At 36.3% G+C, this 20,291-nt stretch overlaps 1 protein-coding gene across 3 annotated transcripts in view; it reads right to left on the reverse strand.

Moving 5' to 3' along the window:
• xirp2b (xin actin binding repeat containing 2b) overlaps positions 1-20,291 on the reverse strand; it is a 53,162-nt gene that overhangs the window by 18,896 nt on the left and 13,975 nt on the right. The window contains exons 1-3 of one of the 3 annotated variants that reach the window (XM_084122355.1): positions 18,134-18,307; positions 6,594-6,724; positions 2,690-2,818 (exon numbers count right to left, since the gene is read on the reverse strand). In XM_084122355.1, coding sequence (XP_083978481.1) covers positions 2,690-2,818; positions 6,594-6,650 — 186 coding nt within the window. In that variant the 5' untranslated portion in view covers positions 6,651-6,724; positions 18,134-18,307. Of the gene's footprint in view, positions 1-2,689; positions 2,819-6,593; positions 6,725-18,133; positions 18,308-20,291 lie in introns of those variants that run through there. The other 2 variants (XM_084122354.1, XM_084122356.1) reach the window with 2 other exon arrangements.

Raw genomic sequence — 20,291 nt, forward strand, 5'->3', positions numbered from 1 at the left:
TATAACCCTCATGAACCAGCAGATGTTATGTTGAGGTCGGACAACTCACCTTATTTGTCAATCACCTCATATTTTGTATTCTTTGTTGAAGAAAGGTAGATAACGCTCTGTGAATACTCAAGACTTAATAAAAGCTTAATCTATTATAATTTGCATAGAAATGAGGTGTGTTTCTATTTTACTTTCAAGGCAAAATTATACTTTTTACTCGTATCATTTTTATTTAGACCTTCAAAGTATATATTTCAAAGGTCATTGTGGCTTAAATCTTTCCTCTTATAAAAGGCTTTTACTCTACCATTCAAAAAACGTTTTTTTTTTTCAAAGAAATTATTATTAATCACCTTAATTTCTGTACTTTTTTAGTTGGATTTCTTTGTTGAATTCCTCTTCCTGTCCTTCCGAGTCAAATTACAAATCAGTATCATGTGGTCTGTGGTTAAATTGAACTTAAAAAAAAAAAAAAAAAATAGGAAGAAAATTACTAAATAGCTGTCATGACCAATAAAATATTTGTGAATCAAAGCAAAATCTATAATGAGCCTGATTTGCATAGAAGGGAGGTGCTTTTTAGGGGAAAATTATACTTTTTACTTGCTAGAATTTTATTTAGACCTTAAGTGCATATTTAGCAGGTCATCAGTTGATCAAATATTTCCTCTTATAAAACGTTCTTCCTATACAGTTAAAAAAACAAAAAAAAAGGTTTCTTTGTTGAATTCCTCTTCCTGTAATTCCAATGTATTGATTAGCATCCCACACTGAAGAAAAACGAAAGCAGGCAATGCATACGCTCATTTAAAATCGTATATCAACCAGAAATTAGCAACAAGACTAAAAATTATTTGACATACAGTATATATATATTTAGATTCACGTCACATGACGCAGTTTGAGTTTGAGAGACAGCTTTAGCGTACTTCAATGTTGGTGTGAAGAGAGCACATCTCCCACTTTCTCCTGTCATTCTGTATTCAGTGTGATTTTTTTTTTCTCCATCAGTGAGCCGAAGCCACCCCGTCCCAGCAGGGGAGAGGAGAGGAGCACGCTCAGACTCACTGGGATGGATGGGTGGACTGGATTCAATTTGGATCAGCAGAGTTGGATTACACAGACTGTGACCAAAATTTATCTCCATTCTACTTCTCTCACTGCAAGCAGTATCTGATGCAAGCGCTGCATGCATAATATTAGCATGTGCCAATGCTAATGAGCCTCAGAAGCTTGGGAGAATCTATGCAGATACGCAACAGATCGGTACAGATTTGACTTGTTATAGTGTCAGATTTTGGGTTTTTGTGGAAGGTCAGCTGTAAGAGGATTAAGCCCTTGCACATCCACTCTTTTCTACACCAGAAGACTTGCTCACATGGAAAGTGCATGCATGCTTGTAGCATTTAAACCCTGCACCAGAACTAAAAATAGCATAATTAGGGATCCCAACAATCCAAAATGATACACAAGTGCCCTGAATTTAAGGGAACAGAATTGCAGTCCATATTAAATCATTTTGGGACTATTTTTTTTTTTTTTTCAATATACCGGCATCTCGCACACAAACAGCTGAGAACGTTTCATTGAACGTGAACTAGTTTTGCATCCAAGACTCAATGTTACAATTACAGATTAAAATGGAAAACAAAACATGGATGTGAAACATCTTCAGGATTAGTTTTGGGACTTTAAAAATGTACAAAAGCACTAAAAAGATTAACAACTGAGAAGTGTGTTTTTTGTGTTCAGTCACAATTCGGTAGTGCTATAAATCGCCTGGGTAGAAACTAAACTGATATGTGTGTAATGATGTGTGACACTTTAGTATGACATTAAAATTCATTTATTTTTTCAACAGATGCTGTATGGCAGTGAGTTAAAATCAAAGTGACTGCATCTCAAATGCCTTTTAGCACATCATTCTTTCATATATACACATAGCGGCAGGCATATACTGTGACTGTGTAGCATTTCAATCTTTCAAGAAAAAGATTAAATATAATTCTATAAAACAACATATAAATATTATTAAAATTATAATTTTTTAAACACGCTGGTTAGTTTCACATGGCCCCTCTGCAAATCATGCAAAAAAAAAAAAAAATCACTTTGTGATTTTTTAATGTTAATTTTGTTAAGCCTGCCAATAAGCCTCGTATTCATCAAAACGTTTGGTTGCATGTGGATGCAAAACGTTGTGATGCGACAAAACTGGATTGATTGCTTGCTTTTATATTAACGTTAAAAAGTTTAGGGTCAATAATATGTTCTAATGTTTTTGAAATGTTGCTTATGTTCAACAAGGCTGCATTTGATCAAACGCACAGTAAAAACACTGCGAAATTACTTAAAATAACTTTTATTTTAATATATCGTGATATATATGCTTTCATCATCTGTTATTATTATTAATACATTTCTTATTAGTATCAATGGTGAAAACAGTTGTGCTGCTTAATATTTTTGTGGAAACCAGAAAATCTTTGATAAATAGAAAGCTCAAAAGAACAGTATTTACTTAAATAGAAATCTTTTGTAAAATGTAAATGTCTTTACTGAGACTTTTGATTCACTGAATGTGTCCTAAACAAAAGTATTAATTTCTTTTTTAAAAAAAGAAAGAAAAATTGTACTGACCCCAAACTTTTGAAAGGCAGTGCATGATATGACTAGTTTGGGAGCTTCCACCACTGACCTGCACAGATCTGTGTGTGTGGTGAATCTGCGTGAGTGTGTGAGCCGAAGACATGCTCTCGCTCTCAAACTGTCTGCGGACGCTGGCCAGCCCTCCAGGCAGAGAACAAACCTCGGCGTCCTCCATGACCTGATGGAGAAACAGACAAAGACAGACCGGCCACCTGCGTTGAAAAATCATGCTAAGCAGATTTATGCTTTTACAAGAGCTGCGAGATTACGGGAGGCAAAGTGTGATCACTTGTCTCTCGTCTTCATCCGCCATCCAACAAAAATATTCATATATTCATGAGACAATGCGGCTTACGCACACACAGAAGCACAGCTTCCAGTCTTATCTCATTATCTCTGTGGCTTTACAAAATCACATTTTAAGATTTTGCATGACAGTCTCATTCGCATGGCATCCCGTATGTGGCCTTGATATCGTGAGGTTTCATTTACTCAGCAATCCCGTTAACCCTTCAGTCTTCCCCTGAATCGTTGTCTATGTGCACGTGCTTTCTGCTTTGTTCCAGCGCCTGCTTCGCTTAATTAATAATGCATATCAATTAATGGCAAAAATGCACCACAAAATGACTGAATATCGAATGCAATTTGCAACTGAAAACCTATTCATTCATTCAACTCAATTCATATTGAAAACCATAAGTGTTATAAGTAAGATACTGCATATGATCTGTGACACTGCAATCCAGAAGCCTGAATCAGCTCTATAAAATGATGAAAGTGCTTGGCTACATTGCATCTGGATATATGCCCAGATATAACGCTCTTCATTTGATGTAGAACTCCTGCCATGACTAATGAAAATACATAAATAAACATTTATCTTAAATATAAATGGAGTTTACTGCCTGACAGCAACAGTTAACATTAATTGCTGCAAGTAAACAATGCTTTTTGTGAATAAAAGAACAATCTGTGATGAGTCTAATTTGTGGTTGAGGTAAAATTATCATTAATCAGATAAAATCAAGACAACTGTTTTCAACATTGATATAACCAGAAATGTTTAACGAGCAAATCAGCATATTATCATTGAGTAATGATGCTGAAAATTCAGCTTTGATCACAGGAATAAATGACATTTTAAAATATATTCACACAGAAAACAGTTATTTTAAATTGTAATAATATTTGAAAAATGTTTTTTGTTTTTACTGTGTTTTTAAATAAATAAATACACCCTTGGTGACCATAAGAAGCTTTTTATTTTATTTTTTATAAAAAAATCTTACCAACCCCAAACTTTTGAAGGGCAGTGTATACATGGTCCTTGTGAAAAGATCTGACTTCATCTAAAGTGCCTTACTAGTTAACCACAATTTTTGTTCACTTAAAACACTGAGAAATGAGTCGACATTATTCCACAAAAACTACCGGTGTATTTCAACTTGTACAAAAGCTGAAACAACAAGTTGGCTGTACTTTTGGCCCTCCTGTGGGGATCTGACCTCAACTGGGCACAGAGTGGACGTGCAGTGCTGTTTTTATCAGGCTTCTGGAGAGGTCCTGAACTCCCACTGGTTACCCATCAACACATTTCACTCTCACACTGACACAAAGCCACAGACAACAATGATGTCACTGTCCTCGCACATGAGCAGAGGCATTTGGCCCCGTCACCTACATGCTTTCTGTCACCCGGGGAAGAAATACTGCACGATATTGCAAAATTTTTGCCAATGATGAAGATGAAAAAGATGCATTGTGAATACACTGCTGCCTTGAAAACCCATTAAATATAGCATGATATCCCAAACAATAAAAAAGGGGAAATTAAAGGGATAGTTGACCCAAAAATGAAAAACTCTGTCAACATTTACTCACCCTTAAGTTGCATCAAGTTCTTTCTTCTGTTGAACTCAAAATTTTTGCTGGTCCCCATTGACTTCCATAGTAGGAAAAAAAAATACCATGAAAGTCAATGGGGACCAGAAATTGTTTGGTCACCAACATTCTTCAAAATATCTTATTTTGTGTTCAGCACAAGAAAGAAACTCATACAGGTTTGGAACAACTTGAGGGTGAGTAAATGATGACAGAATTTTCATTTTCGGTTCAACTATCCCTTTAATTCTTCTAAAATAATTCACACAGTAACATCTAAATATTAGCAATTACTTCACTATACTCATTAAACGCTGTTATTTCAGAAGATCTGATTTTCACAAGGATAGTTTCAAGTTAATTTCAGTGGAAATTAACCAAATGTTATTTTCAGCTTTTCAGAGCAAATTTGCCAAAAATTAATGAATCAAATGTCAAAAACTAAACAGCTTGGCTAATAGTTTTTTTTTTTTTAAGCTTAAGCAAGAAAAAACAATTTGCCAACATATCAAGAAACATAATTCAGATAATATAAAAACACTCTACTGTTCAAAAGTTTGGGGTCAGTATGACTTTTTAATGTTTTTGAAGGAAGTCTCTTATGTTCACCAAGGCTGCATTTATTTGATTAAAGATACAGTACAGTAAAAACAGAAATATTATGAAATAGTATTACAATTTAAACCAACTGTTTTCTGTTTGAATATGTTTAAATGTGATTCAGTCAGCACCACTATCGTCAAATACGATTGACAATTAGCATACAGTTTGGATTGGCGGTATAGTTCTGTTCTGGGCGAGAACTCCCTGCAATAACCAGCCAACATGAATGTATTGCAGATATCATTAATTAATAAAGATTTTAAAGTACTACATAATTCGAGAATTTATTCTGATTCAAGGGGAATCAGAATGCCAAATCCTGACTGACGAGGAGCTGGGGATGGAGGAGGGTAATCGCTCCTGAGAAACGCGATATCTGCTGATAATACTGAAGGAGCTTATACATGTATACAGTGATAGGTGTCGTATTCCTACAGGTAGACGTGTCAGAGTCAGCTGATTAACGTGACCTGCAGAACTGACACCACGCTTGATTTTATTCTTGATGGCAAAGCTGAATTTTCAGCATCATAACCCCAGTCTTCAGTGTCACATGATCCCTCAGAATTTTACTGTAACTATTGAACAATTTAATATGTATTAATTTATATCTCTCTCAAAAACAACAACAACAACAACTTTGAAACGTGAGTGTATATCTGTGAAAACAAGTCTCATACTGCGTCCTTTTGCTTCTCAATTTGAATGTCATGTTTGATCTCAGCTACGGCATCTTGTGAGTCAAGGCCACTACTGACATCACTAAATTCAGTTTCTAAGAAACCTTTTTTAGGAGATTTAACCAGAACTGTCAAGTCCTTGGAGAGATGAGATTTCTGCATAATGCACTGCCTACTGGAGTCTTCAAAAGTCCATTGCTTTTCTAATTTGTGTTTGTCTGTCAATCCTTCTGTCTCTATTACTGTGACAAGCAGAGCAAATCAAACACACACTGCTTTCTATTGTGATTTGATGTACCACGCAGCAATTACCGCATAAATCAATGAGTTTGGAATTATACATGAATTTGACACGGAGTGCGTTCGGTCCTCACACAGTGTTTAAACGCAGAACAGCCAGAATTGATCAGCTTTGATCGTTTGCTCTAATGAGACGCTGACATAACAAGTTTGCGTGGCGCACAAGTGCCTCATTTGCGTCATTGAAATTATATTGGCTGATCAATCTGATGGCACTCAGACAGCTGGATGGGAATTGCTGAGTAAACAGCGTTAGTCTTTCCAACAGAAGCTCTTAAGGCTTGTCTAAATATGACTGATGGCTGAAAGTGATGGAGCTGGATCACTTAACTCCCGCTTACACCTGGTATTAGCATCCATCTTGAGCGATTCGCTCACAAGAGATCACATGACACCGATCGCTGTTTACTCCTGGTATTTACATCTTAAATGAGTCTCCTATGATCGTATCGGATTTCAACCGCGTGTGTGTGTGTGTGTGTAGCATACCGCGCTGGAGAAGGCTGTTTTGTCCTGTTTGGAAACAGCCACCTGGTAAACAGCCATGCGGTTCTTCAACGGGACGGGTTCGGGGTGAGCGCTCTCTTCAAGAGCACCTGTCCTGGATTCTGCAAAGCTGCCTGCAGGTGTAAATACATCAACAGACAAAATAAACAAATTACATTTGTATATTGTCTTTAAAAAAAAAGAGTGCTTGCCTGTGCAGTATTTTTTTTAAATCACCACCATAATGCTAGGGTGTCCTGGGTGGTTAACAAGGCTGTGTTTACACTCGCACCAAAAATCAGATTTTTTACATCCGATCTGAGCCACTTCCAAATGTGATTTAAATCAGATACATATCCGGTATCTGGACATCTAACCTACGTCTAAACACGCGTATCCGATTCCTCTTTGAATCCACAAGTCGAGAGCGACATGTTTGGCCAAAAATTCATATTATGAAGTGCCTGTAAGCGCTCACACTAAAACTCACAGCTTTTTTTTATACTGAGGTAACTTCAATATTATGAATTGGGAACTTTATAGTTAAGAAATTGTGCGCACATTTGACCTGTGAATTTTATAAATAAAACAGCTTCGCTACTGAAAGCTACATTATATTTCTCAGCAATGAGGTGATACATTTGCTGGTTTTGTAAATTAACAAGCATAGTTACATACAGACGCACGCTATAATCCACACTCACAATCTCCCCCTCTCTCTCTCTCTCTATAACTGATTCAAATTCATTCAAATTAAAAAAAAAATGTTTACAACGCTACTTTATTTCACTTCAGAATTCTAGATCTAATGAGCTGTAGATAAAATAACAAACGGAAATTACCTTTATTTTCTTTCAGAAACAATGTGCATTTACTTTTAAACTGTAACATATTATAAGTTTAGCATGGGGAGGATGATGATGCATCAGCCAATGTGTTTTTGTTGGAAAAAATATATATTTGCTAATTTAGTTGTTACAGTACAAAGTGTAAAATTATTCAAAGTGGTCATCTTACCCTACTACTGGGGTAATTTGCCCCGCTACCTGGGGTAAGGAGCCCCCCCTTGGCATATAGTACAGAATACAGAATATATAAATTACTTTTGATATAATTCTTATTAATATTTTTTTAAAGTGTCAATGTAAAATACTAAATCAACTATTCTTTTTAAAACTGATTTTAGACAAGTTAGTTGAATAATTGAATAACCGATGCCAGACAAAGCAGAATCCCAGTAAGAGAGATTAATCTGAATGGTACAATTATTCTGTGACTCGTGTATGTAGGCATACAAATATTTACATATTTAATTGCCCATAATTTAATTGAAGATATGTCATAATAGCAAAACTGTGAATGCAAATTGAATAATTTCACGCAACTAACCTGTAGGTTTTAATGAAGGCAAAGATGTCTGAAATGTACATCTAATTCATGGAAATACTGAATAATAACCCCGTTAATTACAACAATTATTAAATGTAGAAATAACACTGTTTTCCAGAGACACAAAATTAGACCAATTAACCTCAAAACGGCTTTGGTTGATTAAATCTCACAAAAGTTGACATTCAGATGAAATGACAAAATTAAAATAGCGTAGCCATTAATCAAAACAAAAGTGCTGAGATGAGATTTTGTGCCATCTATGGTCAGAGAAAAAATTAAGGTGGGGGGATCATCTCACCCCAAATTACCCTAATAAAAGCCACCCGACGTGAATCACATATAAAAAAATAGTACAGCCATTCAAAAACCAAGGGTTAACCATGTTGCATAGTAATGCAATCGCCAAAAGGATAATTTTGGAAGGGGATTCATGTAAACACAGATCCGATCTGTGCATTAAGACTTGCAGTGTAAACGCAGCCTTAGGGGTTGACTAGGATGATCTGGGTTTTACTTATTGGCCCAGGACAAAAGCTGATTAGAGAAATCATTCATGTCTGCAGCACAAAGTGTGAAGGATGAGTTACATGCAAAAGTTCAATACTTAGTGTTAGGTGTTTGTTCAATCCTGTACATTTCAACAATACTAAAAGCGATCCTTGACTTGGCAAACACTATACCAGGTCATTAATTCATAAAAGCAAGATTAACTGCAGGGCATATTGAAACAGAGTCAAAAGATTTTTCTACGATTTAATCCTTGATGAATATATAAATCTCCTGAGCTTGTATTACTATTTGACATTTTAACCACAGATTTTTAGGTTCACACTTTGTAAAAAACAACACTTAAATAAATGCACCAGTTTTTTTTAGGTGGAATGTGACTCTAAAAACTTCAATAAAGACTGATTACAGCAATCTGGGAGTCATACAGTGGCTTCATTAAGATTTTAATTGTGTTGCTCATTAAAAAAAGGAGATGAATTGCTTTATCCACAACAAATGACAGTTCACTAATGACTCGACAATAAAATGACAACATTCTGCACTCGGCAGCCGGGCTAAATTGAATAATCAGGAATCCTGTTCAGTATTCAGCCAAGCGCCTTACAAGGAGTTCATATTCTTGGATGCAGAGCAGATACGTGCCTAATATCACATGTGACCAGAGGTCATATTTGCAAAGGTCAAATAGATGGTCCCACATTTAACTGCAAGAGTTTGCATAGCCACACAGGACGCAACTCCAGCTAAGACAACAGACGATCCGTCATCGCTGTCTCAAAGGCCAGACACCTCCGAGTCGTTCCAGGATGAAGTCACGCTGTATTTCTAACAAGCTTAAACATAGCCGGAGGTAAGACCTTAATGGGAGACGTTGCGAGGTGGTGGAGAAACTTTCATAACCTAAGGCTGTCTCACTTCCATCCAGGAGCATCACAGAGATCAATTACACCGCCAGCACATCACTAACCCAACTAAATAAACATTGTCGAATATGAAAATGTGGCTGCTGTAAAATCTCATTAAGGTAATGAGCTGTTGGCATCTCGAACAGTTTACGCATCAGAACCGAGCTTCTAATCCCACCCTCTGTGTTAGCACATTTGATTTGATGTATAGGCAAAGCAACATGCGCTAATGTGGGTGTACGACTACCCAATTCCTCTGAAGGACTCAAATTTGAACTGACTAAGGGGTGTATAATAGCCTGTCACATGTGATTGAACTTGTTTCTGACATACAGCCCAGCTAAAGCAATTCTGTATTAGCTCTATAAGCTCTGTACCAAAAAATAGTGAGCCATCTACCTAGACAGCATTTCTTTCTTTCTTATACAAATTCAGCCAGCATCATGACTGTTATATAATGCACTGCAATGAGCTTAGAGAACAAAACACACACAAAAATCCACCAAAAAATGTTAAGAGAACTGTCAATAATTAAATGAATACACAATTAATTGACACATACAGTTCAAATCAATTATTCAATTATTTTACCAAATATTAGTATCTATTTGGTAAATTAAAATACTATACTATACTAATACTATTATTTGTGTGTGCATTTTTGTGTGGCAGTTTTGGAACAGAGCTTATAATTATATAATAATTTTATATTATTTATATATTAACTTATATATTAGTTTAAAGGGTAGCTTTGATTTTTTTTATAGATCAGGCACACTCTCAAATAGAACACTTTAAAAAAAAGAAAAGAAGAAAGATCTTTTTCTGAAGATAGCAATTAAAATGAATGCGCTCTGGATGTGTTAGCAAATGCATGAATATGAGATGCGGTATGGCATTTATTTGTGTTTCGCTATTAGGAAAACCATTCACAGCACTGACAGCAGCATTGTGGGAAATGCTTTGGTGTCTTCATTTGAGTGACAGTCTAAGCTGGGAATCTGATGACATGCCAGTAAATGAAATATGTTCAGGATGAGGATGAGTGCAAGAATCTGTAGCTTGTTTATGCTGGTGAACTATTCATATCAAACACAACACACACATTTTATATATATATATATATACTGTATATGAAGACTTCAGATGCAAAAGCCTCTAAGTGCCATCTGAAATTTTCTTCTAGAATGATCATTTTTATCAAGCTTGTATGTTTATGTTCAGTTATTTCACTTTAGTGGCAATGAAAATTACCTATTAATTGTCATTAAAGTGACATTACTGAACCTAAATATATGAGCTTGACAAAAATGCTCATTTTAGAAGAAAACGTCAGATGGCACTTAGAGGCTTTTGCATCTGAAGGGTTCATATATATATATATATATATATATATATATACACACACAATAAGTGTATAATATGCTGTTGTGTATAATATGATGTGCTGAAGCAGTATGTCTTACATGATCACAGTAGTGTATCGGTGTATTTATTGACAGTAATTGGCAATTGGCAACAATCAACAGCAGATCTATACCGCCAAGACAAAATACATTAACGTGGTCATATCCATTACCATGCTAAACTCTCAGAGAGTTGTCATGAAAGAAATATATATTACAACAGTTCTTTTGCATGACTGTTCAGAGAACTGGGGAGTAAAATAGGCTTAAAACACACACACACACATATATATATATATATATATCCAAAAGGTCAATAAATCTCATTATCTCCTATTTAAAAATAAGCTTCAATTTCTTTCTGCAAAACATAATTTCTCATTTTATTTCTTTTGATTTTGGACTGAAAAATAACCAAGTAATTTTCCTGACAGGTTTTGTGAGATTCACCCAGTTATAATCTTACAACATCCATTATAGAGTGCACTAATGGTTGGCGACTGTCTGCAGTTGCAGTAAAAGCAGCGGGGCCGATCATTCCATAAAATGTTGTACTCAGCAAAACAGACTCTTCATTAACTTTTAACGATTTCGTTCCATTTAAAGACTTATTTATGGCACTGAAGCATTTCTTAAATAGGTACATAAAGATGAATAAAACGCGTGTGCCATGTTTTGGGTTCACTTCTGTATAAACGTGCTGGCAGCCCAGGTTTTTTAATGGTCTAAAAATGAAATATACGCTTTAATGGCTCTGAATACTTTGATACAGTGTTTGGTCAGGCATACTGTATGTGTTCCTATAAGTTATTCCAGTGTCACATTTAGTAATTTCATTTACTTACTTAATTATTTGTCATGCTGCAGAAGCTTTTATCTAAAGCTTAAAGCACACTTATTATCCCCCAAGAGCAACCTGGGGTTAAGTCCTTTGCTCAAGGGCACTAAGGAGTTTCATGCATCATCTCTTGTGGGTTTTGAGTCTACAACCTAGCAGTTTCCAGCCTGATCATTTATTATTATGCTATACACAACCTCTTTTTACTTCAGTATTGGAGCATATTTCTATGAAACAGGATTTTCAACAAGTCAAAATGGAATGTACGGGAATGCATGGGATAATGAAAAGTGGGCATTACATACCAGAATGGAGTCACGTGGTTAGAAGAGAAGCTGCGCTCACACTGAAAGTGATTAAATCTCCAGAGATCTCCAATATCTGCACTCCTCCCACAGTCACCACCGCATCCCTGTGCTGCTTATTTGTTTATTATGAAGATAATCTGCAGGGCTCAACACTAAGAATTTTTTCTATTGGCCAGGTCGGGCCAGTGGATAAAAATTGTACTTGCCCCACCCCCAAAAAAGTAATAAATAAATTAAATAAAAATAGACCTAGTTATTGTTTTAGTTGTCTTTGATCCATGTAACCTTAAAAAAACAAGGTTATGACGCCTAAACCTACTAGCCAAATTTCAAATATTGTAAAAGACAGTCAGTAATATAATAATAACAAATAATCAAATTACGAGCAATAGCACAAATAAATACAACTGAACACACATATACAAATTAAATAAACAGTTATTTTCAGGTCTAAACTAGATTTTCAGGTACAGAAATAGTAATCAAATGTAAAATATGACTGCATTGTCTTCACTATATAAATTTAGATTAACCATTATTACATTTATTCAGTCAAGAGCAGTGAGCGATCTTTTTTTTGTTTTGATTAACATAAAAACAGACAGCTGCAGGAATATTAGGCTGCTGTCACTTTAAGAGACGCACAGATCTAATATACTGTTACACATGCATTTTAGCTGTCACATGTTTAAGTTTACTTAAGACATAACCGACTACGTTTACGATAATACTTGACAAGACAGGCATTTGACATAATTTTGTGTGAGTATGTCCGTTCAAGCTCAGGAAGACGTGAAAGAGTATTAATTATGGCACATAATTCGCTCCATAATATGGACGCTGTGAGACGCAGTGTTCTGTCCAGCGCTTTGGATGTGTGTGTCTCCGCAAACAAAACCTATCAGTCTAGTTTAGTTTCTGTTCTGTGTCGGGGTTCGGACATTCATGTTCTGCGTGTTTGTCTTCTGTTGTGAGCAGGCGGTTTCGAGTCTACTCGGGCCATATGCTCCTCTGTATATATTCCATTTTATTATATATTATATTCCATATATGTGACCCTGGACCACAAAACCAGTCTTATGGGTATTTAATGAGATTTATATATTATCTGAAAGCTGAATAAATAAGCTTTCCATTGATGTATGGTTTGTTAGGATAGGACAATATTTGGCCGAGATACAACTATTTGAAAATCTGGAATCTGAGGGTGCAAAAAAATCAAAACATTGAGAAAATCTCCTTTAAAGTTTTACGTTCACGATTCTGCTGCATTCACTCACAAAAATCCATTTTTAATATATTTAAGGTAGAAAATTTACAAAATATCTTCATGGATCATGATCTTTACTTAATATCCTAATAATTTTTGGCATAAAAGAAAAATCGATAATTTTGACCCATACAATGTATTGTTGGCTATTGCCACAAATACACCCGTGCGACTAATGACTGGTTTTGTGATCCAGGGTCACAAATTTCAAAAGAAATGCCTAATTATTGAGGTACTGATTCAAGAACTGAAAATATGTTTGAGCTATATCACCCAGTCCTATATATAAAATATCCCCAAAAAGGTATCAAAGTATCAAAATAGCAGTAATCGTCCAGCCCTGAAGCCAGAAGACATTTCTAAAAAGCACAGCAGTCACATGATGCACGATCATGGGTGGTGGTACATAACATAACTGGGTATAGAGTAGTCTATTTTAACCGTGCTGGCGTCAGGGGTATGTTGGTGTAAACCCATCAACCTGTCAAGTAGGATGAGCAACCACAGACATCCACCACCCAAAATAAGCCTGGTAACAGCTACTTTTGCTCTTCAAAGCATTTAAAATGCGGCTCTGTGTTGGAGAAGATGATGGAACATCCTTGTTCTTCATATTTAGGACAGCGCTCTATATGGCATGCTTAGCTTACTATCAAGCTCGTGCTGGTTGAAATCTTTCACCCTGAGATCGCACAGATCCACACGCTTTAAAAGTGTCAACAATCCGGGGCTATCTTGTAATGAGTTATGAACAGTCCAGAGCTCGCATGACAGGAAAGTGAAGTAATCTAGGCGCCAAGTAGCCGCAAAAATAAATCTAACTTATTTTAAACCAGGGTGACTGGTGGGGTCGGGTTTCTGAGGGAGAGCTGAAGAGAGTTAGAAGATCCACAATGTGATGTACTGAACGTTGATTTAACTGTGCAACAATACAGTGTTTATACTCTAATGAACCATATATATCAGTGCTGAAGATTCTACCTTGCTTAAACTTTAAAGGTAAACTGCAATCAAGCTAAATGTTTGGAAAAAATTGTTCACTACACTACAAATGAACAAGCGATCAGAGCATTTATCTGCCACAAAACCAACAAGGATCTCAGTTAAGGTGACAGCATTAAACAGTATTTGAACATAAAGAGCACATTTACATGACAACGATGTGCTAAAAACTGAATTTATTTTGTCAAAATGATCCCCGTCCACATGGATCCGCAAAAATGACTAAAAACGCTGTATTATTCAAGCCAGGCCAGTAGTTGGCGATGTCACTTTGTAAAGAAAAACTACAAGCCTATAGACTGAACACGTAATACGCATGTCATCACTGTTTTCACAAATGTGCGTGTTTTTTTACACGAAGACAATAAAGGTATCGGTTTCAAAAACTTGCAATTTGAAACCCGTTTTCAAAAGTTTGTGTTTTCAGGCCCACAAAAAACACTGCTGTCGTGTAAATGAACAGCCAACGCACATAAAAAGTTTTCTGTTTTTATTTGTGTCATATAAACGGCCCCTTAAATTAAATACAATTAATAAAACCAACAAAAAATGTAACCGAGGCAAAAATACAGATTTAACTACTGTAAATGTTTTGCTATGAAAAAGCTGTAAAATTCAGTTTCAACAAATAAATGAGTGAATCTTCTCTTGTTCTTCTATTGTTGATTTCTTAAATGTTTAATTTATAGTAGATGAGCTCTATAAATAAACCAATTCACAAAAATGAATTATACATCTCAATGCATCTATGAGAGAGAGGGACATTTTAAAGGAGTCATGACCTGTAATTTTCACTTTTCCACGAGAAAAAATGTATGTTATGATTGCCTAACGATTATACACTGGCCGGGAAGCCTATATTTAAAAGTGAAGCGTTTGTTTACCCCTGGGTTCGTCAACCAGCCCACGTGCACGCGCACTCAAATACGTGATGTTAATTTCTGCGCCGACTTGACGTCAAGTCGGCGCAGGATATACCATATATGGACACCGCAGACCTATGCTGCAGGAAGCCCGCCCTGCCCCTCTCCCCCTCATATTCAGTCGAGCGCCGCCATTACTGAATTACGATTCGAAGTACGCACTCGACCGTGAAAGATGCAGAAACGTTCACAACTTGCGCCATGATGTCATTTTGGAATGATATGCTGAAGCGTTACCTGCGGTGTCAACCCCCCTCCTTCCTGCCACCAATCAACGCGCCCCTCATTTGCATTATTACAATGACCGTCCACGACAGCCAAAATATCGCATTAGATCTCGCGAGACAATAATGCCTTCAGAAATAAGGGTCAGAGGAGCTCTGTGTTTATTTTTTTTCAACTTTTTTTCAACTTTTCTTTTTTAGAAGGGCCTGAAAGACTATAATAGAGCGTGGGTATCCAAGGTAATACTAGGTTATGACTCCTTTAAGAAAGCACATTTTATTATTATCTCAGCTTGCTCGGTTATAAAAATGCACATGCAATACAACATGCTGACAAATAACATGCTACACTAGTGCAAAAAAAGGGTAGCCCGTTACTACAAAAATCAGCATTAAATCAAAATTTACCAAAGAAACTTATAACCACATATTTGTCTTATAGATTAATTGGTACACCTTTTTTTTTTATTAAAATGAAATCCTCCTGCATTTCTGAAACAACTTTCCTTCATGGCTGACGTCACAAATCCTTCATACTTTTTAAATCTGGCCCTTAATGTGTACAGTAACATCACAAAGTGTTACAGTGATATTTGAATGCCTCTAAGTATAAAGAAAGAGCTTGTGGTGCCTCATTGAACACCTCAAAATACCTTCTCATAAAAAGCAATCCCTATGTTTGTCACGTTGAAAAAACTTTTTGAGAGCGAGTGAAATTAAATTTGTAATGTCAATTTTGTTATTTGTTGGAGAAAGAGTGAGGTTAAAAGAGAGAGAGAAAACAAATTTACAGGCAATTTCAAGACAGTGACAGAATTGATCAGGTGAAAAAGAGACAAACAACTTCTTAATGAGAACCTTGTGTTTTCGGTCATTAAGACTAGAGCCTAGAGTCTGACATCAGTCTGGAGGAAGATTGCTGGCGGTTCAAGCAAAGCAGGTTTATGACCAATTCAATAAACAGCTCAATATGGAATTTCACAGCAAAATGAAAAAGCTTTTATTCCCAAACACTGTAGAAACTACATCTGCCCGAGCAAAACTGACTGCCACGATGCTAGAGTGTCACTGAGTGGTTGTCAGGGTGTCGCTAAGGGGTGTTTACTCTCAAGGCTCTCTCATATTCTGTCATAAATGAAAATTAATTAAAGTGAAGATTAATGAAAATTCTGTCATTATTTACTCGCCCTCAAGTTGTTCCAAACTTGTATGAAATTCTTTCTTCTGTTAAACACAAAAAAAATACATTTTGAAGAATATGGGTAACCAAACAGTTTTATGGACCTAATTGACTTCCATAGTACTTTTTCTCTCTCAATATTATGGAAGTCATTGGGATCCATGAACTGTTTGGTTACCCATATTCTTCAAAATATCTTCTTTTCTGTTCAGCAGAAGAAAGAATTTCATACAGCTTTGGAACAACTTGATGGTTGTTGTTGATTGTTATTTTTGGGTCAGCTATCCCTTTAAGAACTAGTATGATCAACTACAGTAGCGGTTAGCCAAGGGGCAAACAGTATTACTTTTCAGAATCAACTTAGACGCGTCTAAGTTTTTATGTATCTGGCTTAAAGGTATGAGCAGTCTTAAAGGAAAATTTATGACTAACTTGTAAGACTAGGCTAAGCAGTTTATGGCCGCTGCGGGTCAGTAGTTATGGCTCAATGCAAGTCTGTGGGGCTTTGTCATCTATTTTATCATACACTAGGTGAAAATCAGATTATTGTAAAAGAAACAGCTCACCTCTCCACAACAAACCACACGATTACAATGCCCAGGACACACACAAGCTAGAAGACAAATTCGTCTAAATTTTATATTTATGCTTAGGGGGTTTATTAGCAAATACCACTAATGACTTCAAACAAACTTATTTGAATATATGCAATAAAAAAATAAAAAAATGCTGTTTATTTACAGTATAGCAAAAAACAGGAAAAAAACCCAACTTTTTCCTTTAATATTTCAAGAGTGTCTGGTATAATAATACTAATAATGATAATATTAATCATAGATAATTAAAACTCTATAAAAATATGCATTAACATATAATAATAATAATATATTACATATAAATTATAATATATAAGTAGATATGAATACAATAATGATAATAATAAATAATATGAAATAACAAGTAACAATAGCAGCAATAATGATAACAATAATAATCATGATGATAATGAATAATATATAAAAATGAATAATAATAATAATAATAACAATAATAGCAATAATGATGATAATATTAATAATTATTATTATTATTAAATTACATACAGTATAAATTAATAACAATATACAAAAAACACAACCAAAAATTATATAATTAGGACCAATTGCTCAGAGGAGGCTCTTCTTCAAGTTCTTAAACAATCATTAACAGAATCGCTCTACTCTCATCTCTGTACAGCAAACACCTGCACATCTTCTACTTCTAATCACAAAGCAAGCACTATTTACCAGACAGAGTAATGTCTCTTCCAATCACTAACAATGACTACAAAACTCATTGTAAAGTCATTCTTTCCACCACATTTCCTTTAAAATGCCATTAGAAGCCAAGTCACCTTCATTTAAATAGCACTTTATACAATACAGATGGTTTCAAAGCAGCTTTATAGTGATAACAGGAAAATGATTTAATGATGCAAACAGAGTTCATTTTGGCTATACAGCAGCTGTAACAAGCTGAACGTTCCCTTATTATCCATTTCACACAAACCAAGCAGATCAGTCGGTCCAAGCTACGTCACACTCACCAACTGTGTGTGGGTCTGGAGGAAGAGGAGGGTTAGAGATCCACAGATTGGGTCTGTAGTTTCTTGCCTGTCCTGCAGGTCGTCAGACTCGCCAGCAGTCTGGCTTTGCTTAGTTCTCCTGAGGCTGGTGGAGACCAGCTCCAGCGGCACCCATAAATGTAACGTGTATCCAGTGAGCCTTCAGGAACAGCTGCTTTTATTTCAGACCATCTTCTTCTCTCCCCTCCCCTCGGTTCAATCCTGCGCACTCCCAGCAGGGCTTTTTTTGGAGGCCTTCATGCCTTTCGTGTCATGCTGGGAAGCAACAGTCTGTGTTTCTTTCTCAACCTATAGGTTAAATAATCATTTTTGTGTTCTGTCATTAAAATCAACAAGCTAAATTAAGAGATGATTACATCTGCACGTGATCTGATGCTGTTTTCCATTGGTTTCATTGGCTCACGTAAAGCTGGCGTCCACTGACTGTCCTCTGTCCGTCACACTCACCGATTAAATATGGAACAGAGGTGAGAGACTAAACGACTGCCGTTGACACCGACACTCACAAAGACTAATACATTCTTCAGAACTGAGCAAACTCCCAAGATCAAGATTTCATAACCTTTTAAGGTTTTTAATCATTTCTCTGACTTTTCCAGGCTTGAAAATAGTTTTGAAATCCCTGATATTTACAGGTTCTTTTTTTTCTTCTTTTTTTTCAGTATAATGGGAACCTATTTGGGCAGGACATCAATGGGAAGCTCATCTAAATCTCAGGAGTGCCACATAACCGTAAACATTTGCAATATAATGGATTCACTTCAATAATACCTTCAATAATTACAAACAGTTCTGCCTCCACTTTCTTGTTCCATTAGTCACTTAAGTGTAGGTGGGAAAATGCTTATGCATAACAATTAGTGTTTGTGATACGTGGCTTTGTGCTTGCTGAGGAAAATTGGTTTGGATCAGATTCGAGCAGGACAGCAGCTTGCCAGTTCTTCAGAGAAAAATCTCATTGGCCACTGCCAAAGCAAGGAGAATTCACTGCACCAATATCACTGAATACGCTTGATGTTGTTGAGATTTGGTAGGGCCAACATTTGCAAATTTGGCAGACAATTTTATCCTAAGCAACTGGAAATCAAACCCATGACCTTGGCGTTGTTAACGTCATGCTGTACCATCTGAGCTATAGGAACTCAATGAACTGCCAGGCATTCATCTGAACTTCCACCAATATGGATCAATGTTTTTGATGACATCACTCTCCACTTCCGCTACTCATCAGATTTTCTGTCCAATCAAATGCTCTGTAAAATCGAAAGTGTCCCGCCTCCTACATTATAAATAGACGCTGAAGCTGTTCACACATTTACTATTTTCTACATGGTGAATGGCACATAGTGCACTATATAGGGGATAGGGAACGATTCAGACAGTGTAAATATGCTTTCCATTGGGGCGAATGAAGTTTGGTTTCACGTAAGTTTCACGCAAACCTCCACAGAGTCTGCTCCAGTCCAGAGACACGATAGCACAGAGCGGATCATATGCGTGAGTCAATACATGCCAGAAAACGTATTGAACCCTTTTGAATTCTGCCCAGAATGTTATATTTTAAAGTGATATGGAGAAGATTAGGAGGAGAAACAGTTAGAGATTAGGAGGAAACTTCGGTGGCTTTACCGAGCTCAACGGCTCTGGCCGAGCTGTGATATAAACAAAACGCTATTGGCTATTTAAAAAATAGGGAGGGGCTGTTCGATATGCCCCGCCCCGTTTCCCTGTTTCAGTGGAAATGACGTCAACACATTGAATAATGCTGCACGTTTCACAGCACTTCAGTGGGCCTTTAACGTAGTTCCATGTGTAAATCTTCAGTAGTTAAAAACCTATTAAACTTTGATTGACATGGATTTGACATGGAATGACATGCTTGATGTTGTTGAGATTTGGTGGAGCCAAAGTTATCGAATTCGGCAGACAAATTTACCCTAAGTGACTGGAAATCAAACCCATGACCCTGGCATTGCTAGCGCCATGCTCCACCATCTAAGCTATAAGAACTCAATGAACTGCCAGGACTTCATCTGAACCCTCAGATTAAATGATGCCCTACCGACTGAGATGAGAGATGCACTAAACCCATGCTCTCCTACAAGTCAATAATATAAAA

The sequence above is a fragment of the Abramis brama genome (assembly GCF_963993115.1).
Source record: "Abramis brama genome assembly, chromosome: 8".
Taxonomy (NCBI): Eukaryota; Metazoa; Chordata; class Actinopteri; order Cypriniformes; family Leuciscidae; genus Abramis; species Abramis brama.